Source organism: Apteryx mantelli, chromosome 11, assembly GCF_036417845.1.
Source record: "Apteryx mantelli isolate bAptMan1 chromosome 11, bAptMan1.hap1, whole genome shotgun sequence".
NCBI classification, from domain to species: Eukaryota; Metazoa; Chordata; class Aves; order Apterygiformes; family Apterygidae; genus Apteryx; species Apteryx mantelli.
In genome coordinates, this window is record NC_089988.1 from 24,125,159 (window position 1) to 24,144,456 (window position 19,298).

The window sequence follows — 19,298 nt, forward strand, 5'->3', positions numbered from 1 at the left end:
TGTGTGTTTCCTGAGAGGCCTGCAGAGCAGCAGAGACCAGGAGATGCCACCACAGCCAGGGCAGGACACCCTGTGTGCCCCTCATCTTGGCAAGGCCCTGAGCCTTTCCCAGGCCTGAATGGGAAGGCGCAGGTTGGGTTTGTCCCTTCCTGAAGGCAGAGGCAGCTCTGCCTTGTCCTTGGGGACACAAGAAGTTGGACCTCATGCTGACATGCATTCAAAGGGACACTTGTCAGCAGCTCTTGCCCTGCTGCTCAGGGATGTCACCCAAGGGATGTCACCATTGCTTCCCAAAATTGCTGGTCCATACCTGGGCCACTCCTTGGATCTGGTCACTCATGTGGAGGAAGAGTGGGACCAGGCTCCTCTGCACTTGCTGCTTCATGCACCGTTTGTTCTTCCCCACCACAGTCTCCATCAGGTCTTTGCAGAGGAGGATGGAGAGCTCTCGCACGGGGCTGTCTTCCTGTGGGCAGGGAGGAGAGGAGGGGAGGCCTCAGCAATGACTCCAGGAAGCGGGCATGAGAAGAGGGTTTGCCATTGTGAGGCCTCACCCTCTCCAGGCACAACTGTCCCCCACCCCAGGCAGAGGTCAGAACTGGGGACAAACCTCTGTGGAGGCAGCCTGGAGAATGAGGGTTGTCGGCAGCAGCAGGGCAAGCTTCCCTGGCCTCTGTCTCCCTCTGCCTTTGGAGGGAACTTTCTGGATTTCCCTAAGACTCCATCAGGGCCCTCTTGCAGGAGAGGATGAGAAAGGGGATAGCCCCAGACACGGCCTCTCCCTCACTCTCTAGCCTGCTCCTGCCTCTTTGTTCATCTCTGCCCCAGGCCAGGCAAGCACCACAGAGAGTCAAGCATGAGACAGAGCAGCTGAGGGCAGGGAGGGGGCTGGTTTGATCTAGTCGCACAGCACAGGACACCAAGGCCAGCACAGGGAATTGCCTGAGAACAGCAGGGCAAAAGGTTTCCTGACAGGCAGCAGGGCCTGTGGCAGGAGGCGCAAATTGACATGTCAATGGGCACATGTGCAGAGGGACACACAGCACCCATAGCCATGCATACTGACCCCTGGACATGCCAGGAGAGTCCCTGACTCTCCTACCAGCCATCCATCATCAAAGCTCGCAGAAGCTTCTCAGCCAGCCGCAGAGCAATAGGGATGGAGCCCTTCTGGTGCAGGGGGCTGAGGATGTTTCTCAGCAACATCAGGCTTCCCACACGCATGTCCCTGCCAGCATCCTGCAGCCACTCCAGGATGTCTGGGAGCAGGCTCTGCATTCTCCTTGCCTGTGTGAAACACACAACTTCCTTTTAGTGAAGCAAGGCCAGACCGCCCTGCCAAAAGTGCTCTGGGTGCCAACTTCCAATCAGGGCTCAGCATCCAGGGCCAGGGCTCTGCACACACCCACAGCACAGAGGCTGCAGTGCAGGGCAGAGATCTCCCAGGGGGCCCTCAGCACTCTATGGCCTCTATTTGGAGGAAGGCTGCTGCCTCCAGGCCCAGGAGCGGCCGGCTACATTAGCCTGAGCCTGTGCTCTGGCTCATCGTCCCTCTTGTAGCATGACTTTGGCCACAGCGCTCCCATGACTGAGGCCGTCTGGAGCTGGCTTGCTTGGTGCTGGGCCTGGATCTCTGCCTAGCACAGCTGAGACATGCCAGCAGCGGGAGCTCTTCCTGTAGGGCATTGGTGCCTTTCTGCTTTTGCAGCACAGCCAAGTGCGTGGCATGAAAGGCTCAGGGCAGATGAACACCTCCTGTCAAGCCCCAGGCTGCCAGCATGCCTTCACCCAGCTGCCCCCTGCTCACCATCTCAGGTCTCTGCGACAGGCTCATGAAGCCTCTGAATGCCAGCCCACGCATCTTCAGTTTCTGACTTTGGACATAGCTCTGGAGGAGCGGCAGGACAGCATCATCCACATGGGCAAGGTCAGGGCAATCCAGCAGCTGAAATGCACGCAGCAATGAAAGACTGGCTGAGCCGGCAGGACTGCGTGCACTGGGCAGCCCTGCATCCCACCCACCATTCAGGGCAAGGGCACCAGGCCCTGACAAAGCTCAGCGCACAGGCAGCAGGGATTGTGGAGACACCCCCAGGCCCTGCTCCCAGCCCTGGGCCTCACGGCACACTGCACACACCACTCACCTCCTCCTCCCATCCTCTGAACCCTCTGCAGCCTCTGGTTCCCATCCCTTGGAGGATCAATTGAACACAGAGCTGCCACAAAGGAGGCACGAAATCCAAGTTTTTACAAGTGGCAGCCCAGCAGAAAAGAGCCAAAGTTAGGGTGACTCAGAGGAGTGCCCCAGCTCCATCGCCCCAGCTCCATTGACCAACATCACCCCACAGCCATGTGCATGAGCCAGCACAGCATTTAGAGGCACCTCCAGAGAGTCACCACTTGCCATGAGGCCCACCTCAACGAAGAAAGCCCTGGTGGGCATCTGACAAAACTAGTCCTCCCTTCTCAGCAGCCTTGCCAGCTGGTGCAAGATCCAGCGACACAGGTGTCTCGGAGCCCCCCCTCACCAGTCTGGCAGCAGGAAGAAGGCACTGGTGGTCCTCAGCTGAGCAGGCAAACCTCCTCTGGGATTGCTCTGCCCCCTCTAGCCATTTCCCCCCAGCACAGGGCAAGGCAGGCCAAGGCAGTGCTTGGCACACAGCACTTGGCACGCAGCTACAGCAGCCAGTGGCATTTGCTCATGGAGGCTGCTCTTTCCCTACCACACTTTGCCATTGGAAATCCAGGGTCAGTCATCATCAGGTTCCTTTTGGTGGGAGACCAGAGAAACACCCTTCCTACCTGGAAGTCATGGCCTTCCCACACATCTCATTTCCTGACCCCTTTGGATTCCTGTCCCCCTGGGCCCTTCCCGTGTTCTTCTGTGCATCTTGCACCTTTCCTGGGGCTCTGTCCTTGGTAGCGCTGCAGGCAGATGGTCCCCAATGCTCTCTGTGATGGGAGTCCAGGCCCCACAGGAGGGCACTCCAGCTCTCTGGGAGGGAACACTCCTGCAAGGGACCCCCTCCCACAACTCCTAACACCAAATGCTCCCCCAGCAGCTCTCAAAGATGAGCAGCAATGGAGCAGGGAGCTCCCATGGCCATTTTGCTGTGTGAGCCCTTGCCACAAGTGCTGAGGCTGCAGCCTCTTTCTTGGAGAACTGCGGTCCCCCTTCACCCACAAGGAAGGACATTGTGCAGGGCACCCCGAATTCAGGGAAGAGGTGCTGGGGGAGAGCAGGGTGGAAAGGGCTGTACTTGGCCCTGCATGGTTAGAATTGGAAGAAGATGCCTGTCCATTGCCTACAAAAATTGTTGTAAAACTTAAAAAAATTTACCTATGCTTTACAAAAGCAAAACAGCTAGTCTCATGTGAATTCAAACAGAAATTTCTCTGGGGTGACTATTAAAATTTAGAATTTTTTTTAGGGTAGAAGCAATCCTTCTTTTTCAAACCCTTGAGGTTTGTGTTCTTTGAATTTCATACTTGACCCTATTTAAGCCTAGGAGCCTCTTTTCATACCTACGGGTGTTTATTTTGACAAAGGCACCTATGTGCATTCTAGCCTGGTAGCCTAGAACATCTTCTGAGAAATTGAACTCTACTTGCATCTTGTATTGTTACCGACCAATCAATTCCTACAATGGAAGAAGGTTCAGGGAAGAACATAGGCTGTGATGGACCACAGCTGACGCAAAGCAAGCGGAATTTATCTCAGCACAAAGGGAACCAGAGGGTGGCCTTTGTTTTAGGCCACCCTCCAGACTCATGCAAACACCTGAAGGCTGGAAATAAATCCTTGCAGGAGCAGAAATATTTATCGGCAGAGGGAACGTGCACCCCACCTGAGCTGCAACTGGACTAGCAAGCCTTGCTGGTTTGAACCACTGGTTTGCTACTTTCCCAGAGAAATGCAATTTGGTAATGGAACACATTTGAAGAACAAAGAACTGCAAACGCGGTGTGCTTCAAACAAAGATCAGTAGACCTTTCGCCTATGGTATCAACCTCCAAGTATGGGGTAGTAGAAAGATGGAGTGGCTGACAGAAACAACAGCTGCACAAGAGTGACTCTTCTCTCATAGAATACTTCTAAGTGGGGATCCCATTTGTGGGAAGTTGTAAGGTGGCTAAATAAGCGACAAACTGCCATGGGAAGTCCCATAGATAAGGGGTTTGTGTCAGTAGCTGCATGAATTCCTGTTAAAACAGAAATAAAACCCCATCAAAGTCCTGGAGGTGAGATTGTGGTTAAACATCCAGCTCAGGGATCGGTCTGGGTGACTCTGCTCTTTTCCCATGGAAAAGGAGCATGGGATGCTGTAGACAATGAAGGGAGTAAGTTAACCATTTAGTGAGGTCTGGGTTATGTCCAAGACCTAGGTGTCTTCTCTTGCAGGGAGATATGGTGTTATCTGCTAACCGTGGGAACATTGATAACTGGAAAACACACCTGAAACGTGTCTCTAACACGTTCTGCCTTTTCACGTTGCCCATGGGACAACTTGGGTATTGAAGATCAGTCACAAGCCATCTTCAAAACTACAGTTATAAGAGAAACACCATCTGTAATAGCACGAGGTCAAGGACTGATTGTAGGCAATCATGTTACACTAACCCTAAGATCTAAAGTTAGTCTAAATGTAGCTCTATGTAGTAACGCACTGGATGGGAAGCTGCACATGGTTCTGACAACAGAGTGAGATGGGTACTCCAGACTTGGAAGGCAACAAAAGCCATTGTGATGGGACCTATGGTTTTGACCAAATCACCACGCAGACTTCTGGTTAACTTCTCATATGACTGAACAAACGATGTCTTTTCTTGCACCATTTAATCCATCAGTATCACTTGGAGTAACCTTGCATCAACTTGACAGCTTTCTCAAGCAGAGCACCAAGGTTCCTCAACATTGGTTGGAAACTGGAAAATGGTTAGAGGAAAGGGAAGGAACGATGATATATGATACAATGGACGAATTCGGTTAGTGAAAGTGTCCAGCGACAGAGCAGCCTGCCCTGAGTTGACACACACAGAAACAGGTTTTAATTTCTTCCTCCCTGCAAGCACGCAATTATTCCTTTGCTCTTCTCCAGAGACATCCCTGTTCTCCAGAGAGCCTTTCCCCAGGTCAGTGTGTCCATGCTGGCCTGCCCAGCCATTCCTGCACCCCTCTGTTGTGCTCCCCAGGCTTGTGGTGCTGCTCTGCAGGGTGAGCAGGCTGTGGGACCCCAGGGTGACTCCACACTGGCTGTGCTGGTCAGGGTAGACCTGGCTGGTGCAGCATCACTGCACCTGACAACCCCCTCCCCAGGCATCTGTGGCTGTGGAAGATGCTCAGAGCAATCACAAGGCATTTCCAATGGCTCAGAATGGGGTCAGCTGTGCCATTAGATCCAGCCATGGTTTTTCATTGTTGGTGACATGAACCACCCTTGAGGCTGCCTTCCTGTGCCTGAGGAGTCCCCACTACCTCTTCTGAGATTCCAGAGCTCTGATTTGGTGCATTGCTTGGTTTGGCCCTTGACTTTGGGTGACTCCACTTGGTTTTGTGAGTCTCCGCTCACTGGCCACTCCAGGCACAAACTGCCCCTGGAGATCCCCTCTGCTCACCTGGTGGCTCCATACTCCCTTCCAGAAGGATAGGAATGTGTTACCAGCCCTCTACTATGTGAAACAGCCCCTAGCAGATACCACTTGAACACTCACCCTCTCCAGGGGCACTGGGCACCCAGAAGTGACAGCTGAATCCAGCCCTCATTCCCTAACACAGCACTCTACAAGCTGATGCCTCTTAGCCCATGAAAAACCCAGGCACGGCAACAGGGACTTTTTGGGTGCAAATCCCTGAGTGCATTCTTGCCTCCCACTTTTGGAGAAGAGCTCAGTCTTCAGACAGTGTACTGATGAAGTCCCCTTTTATTACACAGATGCTGCAAGGGAGGCCAGCTCTGACACAGTGATCAGCAGATTTACACAAAGCCTCCGAATCAGACAGATGGGGTTTGTGCCTCTGGAGAGGTGGGATGAATTCAAACATTTGTTCACAAACATGACTATTGCAGACAGAACTCCCAAAGCACAAGAGTTGTCTGAGATAAACTAGGAGTTGGTTGTGAGGAGAGATGGGCAGCTTGTTGCTGCTGAACTACAAGAAGTTGAATCAGTTTCTTCAGTGCGGCCTTGAGCTCCCTGTTCCTCATGCTGTAGATGAGAGGGTTCATTGCTGGAGGCACCACTGAGTACAGAACAGCCACCACCAGATCCAGAGCTGGGGAGGAGATGGAGGGGGGCTTCAAGTAGGCAAAGAAGCCAGTGCTGATGAACAGGGAGACTACGGCCAGGTGAGGGAGGCACATGGAAAAGGCTTTGTGCCAGCCCTGCTCAGAGGGGATCCTCAGCACAGCAGTGAAGATCTGCACGTACGACAGCACAATGAAAATGAAACAACCAAAGCTTAAACAGACACTAACCACAAGAAGCCCAACTTCCCCGAGGTAGGAGTCTGAGCAGGAGAGCTTGAGGATCTGGGGGATTTCACAGAAGAACTGGTCCACTGTGTTGCCTTGGCAGAGTGGTATGGAAAATGTGTTAGCAGTGTGCAGGAGAGCATGGAGAAAACCACTGACCCAGGCAACTGCTGCCATTTTGACACAAGCTGTGCTGCCCATGAGGGTCCCATAGTGCAGGGGTCTGCAGATGGCAACATAGCGATCATAGGCCATGACAGTGAGGAGATAATACTCTGCTGAAATGAAGAAAAAGAAGGAAAATATCTGTGCAGCACATCCTGAGTAGGAAATGGCCCTGGTGTCCCACAGGGAATTGGCCATGGATTTGGGGACAGTGGTGGAGATGGTGCCAAGGTCGAGGAGGGAGAGGTTGAGGAGGAAGAAGTACATGGGGGTGTGGAGGCGGTGGTCGCAGGCTACGGTTGTGATGATGAGGCCGTTGCCCAGGAGGGCAGCCAGGTAGATGCCCAGGAAGAGCGAGAAGTGCAAGAGCTGCAGCTCCCGCGTGTCTGCAAATGCCAGGAGGAGGAACTCATTGGAGGAGCTGCTGTTGGACATTTGCTCCTTTGGGGCACAGGGGGACTGTCCGAGGAAGGAGATACATTGACAAGTTAGGACAGACTTCTCTGAGCAAGTTTCTCATAACCTCCCCCAAACACACACACATTACCTCTCCCCATCTCAGCAGCAGTGTCACTGAGCTCTATGGCTTGAGCTCTGGTTTGTGCTGGCTGAGTTTGACACAACGAGTAGGGGCTTCTGCCCATGAGCTCCAGAGGAGTCAGCCCTGACCTAGAGCACTGTGTAAATGGGAAGAGGGGTGACTAAAATCTATATTCCAAGTTCGAGTCAGACTTCATCCACACATACTGTTGAAGGCATTTTCAGCATCTTCACTCCCACTTCTAAATAATGTGGTGTCATTAGTAGTATTAAGGCTTCTTTTGTTTCCTTTAGCTGGAGCCCACAACCTTGAGAGCAGAGGGCTGCGCTGACTGCGGGAGGAGAGGTGGCCTTGGACTTGACGGTTTCCTCTCATACTTTGAGCATGACTCTGCTGCCTGCAGCCGTCCCTGCGGGGAGCTGTTTCTCTGTCCCCACGTCTCTCCCCTCTCAGTGCTCACACACCCATCCCACCTGCTGGGAGCTCAGCTCTGCCCTGCAGAAACCTCCTGGGGGCAGGACACTGCCCAAGGCACCTCCATGTCTGCAGGTGCTATGGAGCAGGGGACACAAACCTTGCTGAGGCTGGAAAGGTGATGCTGGTTCTGTCTTTAGTCTGAGGGGTGGATGAAGGCATTTGCTGAGTCCCTCCCAGAACTGCTCCTCTCTCACTGCCACTGTTTTGGTGCCTCCATCACCTTTCTAAACCTGACAGATCCAATCCCATTTCACCCCACCCAAAGAGAATCAAACTGAAAGCACAGACTCATGACAGCTCCTTCTCTTTCATGTATCCCCTGCCTTGACCTTCCTTTTGGAAAGTCTCCTCCAGAAATGTCCTGCGAGTGAGATGGAGCTGTGGGCAGCCCTGACCCATGCAGCATCCTCTTGATAGGACACTCAACCTGCCCTGCTGAGGGTCTCTCCTACCACCCAGAGTTTCTCCCTTCGACACTCTGTGGAGCTCCCCGAGTAGGCTGAGTGCTGACCCTCGCAGGCAGCAGAGTCACTGCCCTGGACACACAGCACCCTGGGGCAAAGGGCACTGCTCTGAATTACAGCCTTGGGCAGACCTGTGTGTACACCCAGACTTCAAACCCCTGCAGCATTCCTGGGAGAAGGTAGCAGCATGCCCTGTCCCTGTGACTGTGTCGCAGGGAATCCCTGCTCTGAAGCATATCCCCCTCCTCTGCAAAGGAGAAGCTGGGAGAGCGATTCTTAAAAATCCAGTTGTGAGACTGGAATGATTTCAAGACCTTTCCAGGAACCTCAGTAGCATTGCCCTGCAACCAGAGACTTACCGTGTCAGGGGCTGTGAAGATTTCTCCCACAAGGAGCTCTCCTCTCTCCTCCCACTCCACACTGCCTTGCACTTCTCTCTGCCTTCTCTCCTCTCATGGCAGCAGCAGCAGGCAGTGCCCAGAGCCCTGCTGCTCTTTGCAGAGGAGCTGCTCCTGCACACACCTGTCTCTGGGCAGCGCTGCCCAGTTGCCATGAGCTTCCTCCATCCCCAGAGCCTGGCCCCACTCAGGAGCAGAGGCCCAGCTGAGCTCATGAATTTCTCTGTCCCTTGTGCTCCGTCCTCCTGGGAAATGTTCACTGCAACAAGCTAAAATATTCACTGATGGTCCCTCTCTAAACAATGCAGAGAGACCAGTCACAGCATTGTCACTTGTTTCATCAGAGGATGGTTCCATCAGAGGATGGTTATCTACAAGAGGTGGAAACATCACACCCAGGAAATCCATATTCCCATGTCTTAACTAGGCAGGACACCCAGAAGCGGACAAGAAGGGAGGTCATTCACCCATGGTTCAGGTTTTCATTCAGATGAGTCAGTCTGGGCATCGCATGCCCATTTAGAAGTCCCTGGGATGCCATGGGATGCAGATCCCTCCTGTGAACTCCACAAAAAAACACACAGGTGGTGGGATTCCCCTTGCCAAAACTAAAGTGTGCACAACACAGATGTCTGCATGGGAGCTCCTTCTCCAAGCTCCTATTGTAATCACTGGAGATGGAGGGTGGGAGTCAGTTGCTCACACACAAAGACCTGGTGACATTGGAAGAGACAGAGGTGGACCAAGGCATGTGCCAGAGTCTTCTTGCTCTGATGGAGCAGCTATGATGCCCCTGTCCTTCTAGAGCATGAGATGGGGGCCAGGTGGAGAATTCCCTTGGCCATCTCAAATGACAGTAGATGCCTCGTACTACTAGGGCTCCACTCACTATAAAGCTGAGACATAGGAAGATCTCAATGCTATAAACAGCTAATGCAATTCAGGGCAGACACTTGATTTAATGACATAGAAATAGGCTGGCAGGGCCATGTCAGATGCCTGCGGTGTCCAGCACATCCACATGTCTTTAGTAGTTCCAGCATGGGACCTACAGGAAGCCATGCCTTTTTGGAGTGGTTGCTGGGCAAGTGCCCCAGGGCATCTTGGGTTTCCTACCTGTGCCCAAACAAATGAATCCCACCACTGCCTTTAGGCACAGTCTGCACAGTCTACATCCAAGCATGCTGCACAAATGGGAGGCACATCACACCAAGGGCTCCACTCTAGTCTCTGCACTCTCATATCCTTCTAGCTCTCCTCCTCCTGAATCCCTTCTCACCCCCCGCTATGATATGAACAGGGACTGGGCTGATGATGTCCTCAAGGTGGTTGGATCACGGAACCAGGAACTTCTTCAGTGGCACCTTGTCCTGCCTGGAGATTGGTTCACCTCTGTCACAGGCCCCAAGGTGCTGCAGAGTCAGCTCAGGCAGCAAACCCCTCTCCTGCCATTCCTGCACGGCCCAGCTCTGTTTCTCGCTGGCCTTGGGCACTGCAGGCTTTGCTCTCTTAGTGGAAACCTTCTTTTATCATTACATTGCCACCTGCTATCTATGCCAGTATGTCACCACTTGCAATCAAAGCCCTTGCATACATGAGGTCCTTGCTAAAGGTTTTCCCTGTGACAAATCTTCAGTCGGCACCACAGCTGAGGTGCTGAAGCCAAAATATATGCAAACATATGCAGCCTGTCACGGGACTGCCCCGTGGTTGGAACACCTGAGATGTGGTGGGATCACTCACATGACTGTAGTCCTTTAGTGGCAGGGTTCAAGTTCTTTAGGAGACACCACCAGGGAAGATGACGAGGGTGATACCCTATGTGTGAAGGGGTAGCTTGGATGTATGGAGCTCTTCCATGGGAGGGACAAAGGGAGGCAGCTCTGAAGGGCAGAGGAGCTCAGGAAAGCCAGCAGGTCATTAAGTACCTTTCAAGCACAAGAATGCTCCATAACGAACAGTTTGTAAAATTAGTAGCCATCCCTGGAGCCCAGCTTGGCTAAACAGGGAGCTCCCACGTGAGCTCCAGGGCAATAAGGCAGCATACGAAAAGGGGAAGGAGGGAGAAGCGGCAAAAAAGGCATTTAGAAATATTGTCTAGCAAAGTAGGGATGGTTTAAGGAAGGCACAGGTCCCCTGGGATAGAGACACTTGCAGGGGATGTGAAGGACAGGAAGAAGAGCTGCTTCTGCTTCAGCGACAGTAAAGGAATAAAAAAGGAAATGTGGGCTCACAGCTGACTGGGGCAGGGATTCTAGCAAAAGCGGATGTAGATAGGTCTGGGGAAGTCAAGTCCTCCCTGGCTTCAGTCTTCACCAACACATTGTCCTGAGCTGTTGTGCCTAGAGTCAGGACTGCTGAGGAGAAAACCAGCCTGCAGTGCCCAAGTCTCTAGAACTCAACCCATACAAGTCTATGGGATTGGATGGCTGGCATCAGAGCTGGCTGCTGTGACAGCAGGGCTGCTTGCTGTCAATTTTGAAAGGTTGTGTGGATCAGGGGAGGTTCCAATGACCAAAAGTAGGAATATGTTGTGCTCATCTTCAAAAACGGCCACAAGGACAGCCTGGGGAGCTGCAGGCCATTCAGCCTCACATTGGTGAGGAGTGTGTCATGGAGCCAGTCCTCTGAGATCACAGTTCTGGGCACATCATGAAGGTGTCTGGGAACAGTCAGCATGGAGTTACCCAACGTAAATCATTCCTGACCTGCCTGATTGCCTTCTGTGATAAAAGACGTGCACTTGTGGAGGAGAGGAGAGTAGTGGATGTCCACTAGACATCCAGATGGGCAAAAAGATGGTTGTATGATTGAGCTCAGAGGGTTTTCATGAATGGGTCATGCTTTACAGGGAAGCCAGGCAAATGTGGGGTATGCAAGGGGTATACCCCACATCCTGCCCTGTTTGAAAGGCTCATCAGCGGGGAAACAACCCGTGCATCAGGACAGGCAGAGACCTGACTGGCAGAGGAGGGACCCCAAGGTGAAGGTCCTGGACATAATGGAGGATGCCATATGAGCATGTGGTGCATGCTCACCACAGATGAGGCCAGCTGCATATGGGACTGCATTAGGAAGAGCATGGTCACCCAGACAAGGGCAGTTCTTATCCCCCTCCACTCAGCACTGGTGTGGCAACATCCGGAATAGCGTCTCCCAGTGTGGGCTGCCCAGTGCTGCAGGAATGGGGAGCAACTGGATAGGGTCCAGAGGAGGTCTGCCCAGATGAGGTTGGGGGCCTGAAGCACATGGCCCATACAGAGAGGCTGAGGGACCTGGACTTCTTTAGCCTGCTGAAGTTTCTAAGACCAATACAGTAGTCACCTGTGACTGCTTGAAGGGTGGTTTCAGAGATGAGGGAGCTTTTCTTGAAAGTGGGAAAGAGCATGTGAAGGAGAAAAGGCCACTAAGTGCATCTTGAGAGGTTCAGACTGGACTTCAGGTAGCAAGAACATCACTCATAGGGTAGTGCTGTGATGCAACTGGACACCCAGAGGGACTGCATGATCAGTCCCTGGCTTTGTGTTTCAAGGAGCTGCCAACAAGGACAGAGGGATTTCAGTAAAGGTGAGGAGATCGTGCAGTGAGAGCAAGGTGGGGAAGCAGGTTGGGTGTGTACAGGCTGCAAGGAAAGAGGCACAGGTTTGTGACAGCTTAGGACAGCCTATGTTGGAGATGACCAAGGGCGCTGTGAAGGCTGAAAACCTCCAAAAGAACTGAGGTCTTTTTCCCTTTCGCTACGGCTGGTGCGTCTGCCACCGAGGCCTACAAGAAGATGATGTTTCCTTAGAGCACTGTGGCCTTGTTGCCTTCTCACCCCTGGGGATCCCAGGAGGTGCTGTAATGTTGTCCTGCATGAGGCATTGTGCACCCGCCTACCCTCACACTGCCCCTGGAAAGAGCCCTGAACAACACGTGAGGGAAAGGATCACCCTACCCAGGGGCTGGCTGTCAGTGCCTGCTCACTCTGCTTGATAACACACATCAAGGTTGACTTGGCATCACAGCCACCCTCACATTGCCTTTGCCTACCTGCAATCAGGGCCTCCAACTTTCTGCTCTAATCAGCCCCTGGGGAGCCTTTGTTGGTAAGGGCCCTCAGTGGGACCCATTAACGCTCCAAGAAACTTGGGGATTTTCTTCTGACTTTCTTGAGAGGTTTGTTCAGCCTCAGCACCTGAGGTTCATGGGCTCGGTACCAAATACATTCGAGGGGTCATTAAAACGCAAAAACCCCTAAGGAGCCATGCCTCTTTCCATAATTTTCTTCAATTCTTGTGTGGCTAATTGGGAGGTTTCAGGAGTGTATTTAAAAGAGGAAGATTTCAATGAGCATCAAAAAAAAAAAAAAGATTTCTGCTTTTAAAGTTTTCCTTCTTTTTCAGCTTACAAACTAGAGTGATATCCACATTCTCCAACTGATATGGATCCAGAGTGTCTCCTAATGAAGTCCGGACATGTAGGAAAAGCAGCATCCTTGAGATCAGAGATCCATGAACAACCTTCCTCCCCACCTCCCCAGCCCTGCCATTTCCCTCATCAGCCACTGGGGACTTCACATCACTCTTGTGAATATCGAACCTTTTGCCACTCAAGGCTGTAGCTGAATGTTACAGCTCGTGTGCACCAATTCCCACCTGCTTTCCTTCGAGAACTAGCTGCAAGCAGGCACAGAAGGGTTTTTCTTAACTGCAAAGAAACAAAAATAAACTTGATGCGGTGTCATAAGAAAGAAAACACAATCCTCAACTGTGCACATGCCCAGAGAGTCTGACGCGAAGATGACTTTAGAAATGACCGATTAAGCAGGATATATGGAAATATGTAAAGGGTTACTGAGATTAAATCCACAGCATAAGAGACAGAGCAGTGGTAATGCAAGTTAATGGGCAGATCGATATTTCTTCTCCCGAGACTAAAACCCTTCCTGAAGATTTCCACTCTTTCATCATAGGAAAACATTGACATTAAAATTACACAGTCATTTGAGCTGATGAAAGTGTGTTCCTATTTTTGAAATGTTGAAACCAGTTCTTCACCTTTCCAGGCAGAGCTCAGTTGTCCAACCACAAGCACCCAGGGGCCCTTGGAGAGGCCCCGGTGCCTCTGAGGGACCTGCCTGGGCCTGGCAGCTCTCACAGGGGACCTGCGGGAGACCGGAGCCCCTCTGAGCTGTAGAGGGAGGCTGTGCAGAGGGGACCAGGGCACCTGCAATGGCACCAGCCACCCATGACCCTGTGACTGCATCCCACCCCAGCTCTGAAAATCTCTTTCCTTTTTTAAAAAAAAAGAAAAAAAACACATTCCCCTAAAAGACCCCTATATTAAGAAAAAGAAAATAAATCAAGAAAGATAATAAGAACAGAAAGAAAAAAGTTGGAAAGTGTAAAAAACATTTCTTTGCTTTTAACCTATTTCTTAATTTCTTTTGTGTTTCATTTTTAATGTCATTTTCTAAACATTTCTGTTATAATCTGGCCTGCACCACTAAACAAGATATTTTTGTGTCTCACACAGAGCCCAGGGCTCAGAAAACCACCCCCTGCCCACAGCTGTCCATGCCACTCCTCACTCTTTGCGCAGAGCATGTCACACTCTGAGGTGTCGAGCTCTTTCAACTGGTGAGGAAAGCAGAGTGACCAGCTTCAAGGAAACGCTCTGCTTCTGGATGGCCAAATTTGCAGAAATCTCAACATACGTGTTCCCGTGGTGTTTTAAAGGAGTCCCTAAAACATCTCGCCACACTCCCTTTTCATTGTGCACACAGGCATTCATCTGATGGTAGAAGGCAATTGGGTTGGTCAGGCATGCTTTCCATTTCCCCTTGGTCAATCCATGCTGCCTCTTCCAGGCCTTCTCCTTCCTATGCTTGGAGATGGTTTCCAGGAGGATTTGCTCCATCACCTTCCCAGGGACTGAGATGAAGAGGACCAGCCTGTCATTCCCCAGATCCTCCCTCTTGCCCTTCTGCAAAATGGATGTGATGTCTGCCTTTTCCCAGTCATCAGGAACCTCCCTGATTACCCTGACATTTCACAGACAATTGGCAGCAGCACTGCAGTGACTCCAGGCACCTCTCCCTGCACCCTGGGGTGCTTCCTGTCTGGCCCTGTGGACTTGTGTGTGCCCACTGGGCAAAAGTCCTCCCCAGATGCATGGTCCTCTACCATAGCTGAGGCTTTGCTAACACAGATGCTGCCAAAGGACTCGGGGGCCAGGGAGGCCTGGCAGTAGACAAGACCAGGAAAAGACAAGGTGAAAGAGGCAATGACTTCCTCAGCCTTTCCCCTCTGTTTGTCACTACGTCCCCTGCCCCACTGAGCAGCGAGAACACATTTTCCTTGTGTCACTGCTTTGTGCTGTCAATGGCCCTTCGGGTTACCCTCCCCATCCCTTCCTAGATCCAGCTCCAGCTCCAGCTCCAGCTGAGCTTTGGCTTGCCTAACTCCATCCCAAAGAGGAGGAAATCCTCTCTGCTGCAGTCCAGGGTGGTGACTCTGTTATTCCTCTTACTTCTCCACCACCTCACAGTCACAGCAGTGACAGACAACCTCCACATTCACATCCCCATCCAGCCTGAGCTTCAGGCAAGAAACCAAGGGGAGGATGGCACCATCTACTTAGAGGTGCAAGCTACAGAGGTACAGAAATCACACTGCAGGAAGGCTTGCTCTTCTCCCCTCACCACTGAGGGGATCCAGGCAATGGCCTTTCAGGTGGTTAAAGGTGGATGCAAAGAATTTCCAGAGTAATGAAGATATGCCTGAGGCAGTGCCTCCCAGGCTGCCCTTGCAGTCAATGGGGAGGAGGAGGTGTTCACCTGCCTTCTTTTAGATGGTCACATAAAGCACAAAGGACTCCTGTTCCAGAGACATTTGCTCTGTGCTTGAAATGGGGCCTGAGGTCATAGGCTTTGAGGATAACTCAGCTTGAAGGGACCACAGGAGGCCTGTAGTGCAACGTGCTGCTCAAAGCAGGGTCAGATAGAAGGTCAGAAACCAAAAAAATGCCCCTGCCAAAGGATTTCTGGGGGTGACACAGCAGGAGAAGGCAGTAGAGGGTTGATGGGGTGATCCCATGGACAAAAAGGTTTCTTTTTTCCCCTTCTCCTGAAAATGGCATCCTCACCTCTGCAGAAGGTGAGGGCTAACTTGACAGTTAGATCAGGCTGGTAGGTGCTTTCTCCAGGAGAGTTTTTAAACATCTCCCATCCCCTGCCCCACTGCTACTCAACTACCATGGTTATTTCTTTATTTTTTTGTGAAACTCATTTGAAATTTCCCTTACTGCATATTCTCCTTGTTCTCTCTTGTCCTTTCCTCCCCTTGGCCCCCACCCAGACCATCCTGTCTACTTTGACTGAGGACAATCACAGCCTCACCTCCAAGCACAGCCTTCCTGGGGTCTCCTGGGACCATGAAGACAGTCTGTGGTGGCCAGCTCCAAGAAGAGCTAGGCGCTGCAGGTCCCTACCTTTGTGGTCTCAGAGGAGAGCTAATGGAGACATAATATGACGCAGGGCAGAGCCTGTGGGCCGATGCCAGGGTAGAGCTGGGGCAGCAGGCATGAGAAGAGAAGACCTCCAGCAGCTCCTCTCCACACTCTCGCAGGGAGTGATGCACCCAGCAGTGCTCCTGAGAGAGGATGGTGACAAAGGACAGGGGGCACCATGAGCTGCATTGCTGGGAGACCATCTGTGCTGGGTCTGGGAGTCTTGGCAGGCGGTGCCGGTGGCTGTAGCCCCTGAGAACCCCCCGACCCTGCTAGCAGCAGTGAGTCCCCTCCATGACTGGTGGGAGCTTCTGGGGTGTCATGGCTCCCATCTCCCTCCTGTCCCTGTGCTGGCCCAGCCCTGCTGCCCTCCATGTCGCCCCATGGCCCCACTGCACAGACACTGCACAGGACAGGGTGCGTTCAGGGGTGGGGAAATGTCCTCCAAGGCATGGTCTGCATGACAGCCCTTGGTGCCCTGTCCCCCATGGCCCTCCTGCCTGGCAGCCTCCCACCAGTCCCCAGGTCCTGCTCAGTCCTGATCCTGTCCTCTCGGGGTTAGCAGAAGGCCATGCTCCAAGGTCTGCTGGGATCTGAGCCCAAAGGGAGAGGCCAGGCACGACTGGCCATTACCCCCATACAGGTGCTGAGCCCAGCAGGGAGACAGAGCAGGTCACATTCAAAGATCACATCTCACCAGGACCAGGAATGGCCAGTGCTGGAAATGGACGGTATGAAAGGCTGGGTCTGGGAGGAGTTTCCTGGGACAGTTTTTCCTCTCTGTTCATGCAGCAGCAAGATGGGATGGATCTTTGCACTGAGGCACCCTGCTTGAGGGCCCCCATGGGAGGAGAACGGTCTACAGGCCCAGCAGATGGCCCCAGGACCTTCTCTGCATGTTCCCTGACAGACCTGCAGAGGACCCAGCACAGCACTCATCCTCCCAGGGCTCACAGCTGGACATCCAGTCCTCCAGCTGGGCATGGAGCCTTGTCTGGGGGTGACTTTTGGGGTCAGGACCAGCACACAGGGTGGGTGATATTGTCTCAAGGACATGTGCTGGGGACAGGGCATGAGGGACAGCAGCACACTGATATGGCTCCCAGGTCCTGCTTCCTTCAACACAAGCTCCCACAAGGGCTCCCAGCCTTCCCTTTGGTGCGTCTCTTCAGGAGGGATGATGGCACTAGGAGCTGGGAGGGTGGGAAGCATTAATCCTTCTTCAATCATTTCCCAGGCCATGAGGAAAGCTAGGACAACAAGGACTTCTGGCTCTGCACCATGAGCTCGCTTTAGTGTACCCACACTCTGAACATTTTCTTGGATTAAATGTCAACATTTTTCTCTCCAAGACACCTTCAAGCCCAGTTCCACTTCCTTCTCGTCTCTCCCAATCCCTCCTCTGATCTCGCTGGCCATTTCTGCACTTCCTTCCCTGATCTCCCCACTGGGCACCAAGCGGACGGTGCTGCTCTACAGAGCGAGCAGGCTGTGGAGCCACAGGGCCACAGGGTGACTCTGCACTGGCCGTGCTGGTCAGGGTGGGAGGCAGATCCAAGCAAATGTGGATCATGAGCTCTAATCCCTCCAGGGGACTGCGGATGTGATATGTGCTTGGAGGGACTATGGAGTATTTCCAAAGCTACTAGTTGTGTCCAGGTGCACCTCTAGATCCTGCCCCTGGTATTTCACAGAGGGTGACAGGAATCACTCTCCAGTCTCCCTTCCCTGTGCCAGTTGGGTGCCCACTGCCTCTTCTGGGATTGCAGAGTCCTCCTTTGTCCACGGATACCTGGGTTTACTGCTTTACCTTTAAGTGACTCCACCTTGGAGGACCTTTCCCTTTGTGAGGCTTCACTCACTGCCCACGCCAGGCACACACTGTTGCAGGAGATGCCCTGTTCTCTCCTGGCAGCTCCAGCTTCGCCTCCAGAAAGATGGTGATCAGACACTGGGCCTTAAAATGTGGGACAGCTGTGGGTATGTAAATCTGTGACCATTCATCCCCTCCACTGTCACTGGACACCAATGGGTGAGTCCTAAATTCAGCCCTCGGTCTCTATGAGCTCATTACACGATTAAGAGCTTTTTGCTCCTGAACTCATGGACAATCCTGTGCAGTAGGCCCTTCTGGAGTGCAATTCCTTGGGCCTATTCTTGACACCAGCTTTGGAAGAAAAGCCCAGCCTTCAAGCACTGCACCAGGAAGAACCTATATTATTACAGAGATACTGTGAGGGAGTCAGCTCCGATCCAGTGTTGGACACAACTTTATATAGGCACCAGGTGAGACAGAGCAGTCTCAGTAAAGGGGAAATGAATCCAAGCATTTGTGTAGCAACAGGGTGACAAATAATAATAACAACAGCAATAATAGTCATAATACAAACAAAGTGAAAAAACAAAGCTCAGTCCTGGTAGAGGACACAGGGGGAGTCATTTGTGGAGAGCAATGTTACCAGTGCTGAAAAATGTCCATGAAATCACTTTCCTCAGGGCATCCTTGAGCTCCTTGTTCCTCATGCTGTAGATGAGAGGGTTCAGAGTTGGAGGCACCACCGCATACAGAACAGTCATTACCAGATCCAGAGCTGGGGAGGAGAAGGAGGGGGGCTTCAGGTAGGCAAACAGGTCGGTGCTGACAAACAGGGAGAACACAGCCAGGTGAGGGAGGCACATGGAAAAGGCTTTGTGTCATCCCTGCTCAGAGGGGATCCTCAGCACAGCAGTGAAGATCTGCACGTAGGACAGCACAATGAAAATGAAACACCCAAAGGCTAAACAACAACTAACCACAAGAAGCCCAACTTCCCTGATGTAGGAGTCTGAGCAGGAGAGCTTGAGGATCTGGGGGATTTCACAGAAGAACTGGTCTAGGACATTGCCTTGGCAGAGTGGTATGGAAAATGTGTTAGCAGTGTGTATGAGAGCATAGAGAAAACCAGTGCCCCAGACAGCTGCTGCCATTCTGACACAGGCTCTGCTGCCCATGAGGGTCCCGTAGTGCAGGGGTCTACAGATGGCAACGTAGTGATCATAGGCCATGACAGTGAGAAGAAAATACTCCCCTCCTAACAAGAAGAGAACCAGAAAAACTTGAGCAGCACATCCTGAGTAGGAAATGGCCCTGGTGTCCTTCAGGGAATTGGCCATGGATTTGGGGACAGTGGTGGAGATGGTGCCAAGGTCGAGGAGGGAGAGGTTGAGGAGGAAGAAGTACATGGGGGTGTGGAGGCGGTGGTCGCAGGCTACAGCTGTGATGATGAGGCCGTTACCCATGAGGGCAGCC

The 19,298-nt window shown here is 52.3% G+C and overlaps 1 protein-coding gene and 1 pseudogene across 1 annotated transcript; both read right to left on the bottom strand.

Moving 5' to 3' along the window:
* Positions 1 to 6,059: 6,059 nt before the first annotated feature.
* LOC136993035 (olfactory receptor 14A16-like) lies at positions 6,060 to 6,872 on the bottom strand (the record flags this gene model as incomplete). Its single annotated transcript, XM_067303052.1, has 1 exon — positions 6,060 to 6,872. A coding segment is annotated over one exon (813 nt), but the record flags the coding sequence as incomplete, so codon positions are not given.
* Positions 6,873 to 18,538: 11,666 nt separating this feature from the next.
* LOC136993082 (olfactory receptor 14J1-like) lies at positions 18,539 to 19,024 on the bottom strand (annotated as a pseudogene).
* Positions 19,025 to 19,298: the final 274 nt, after the last annotated feature.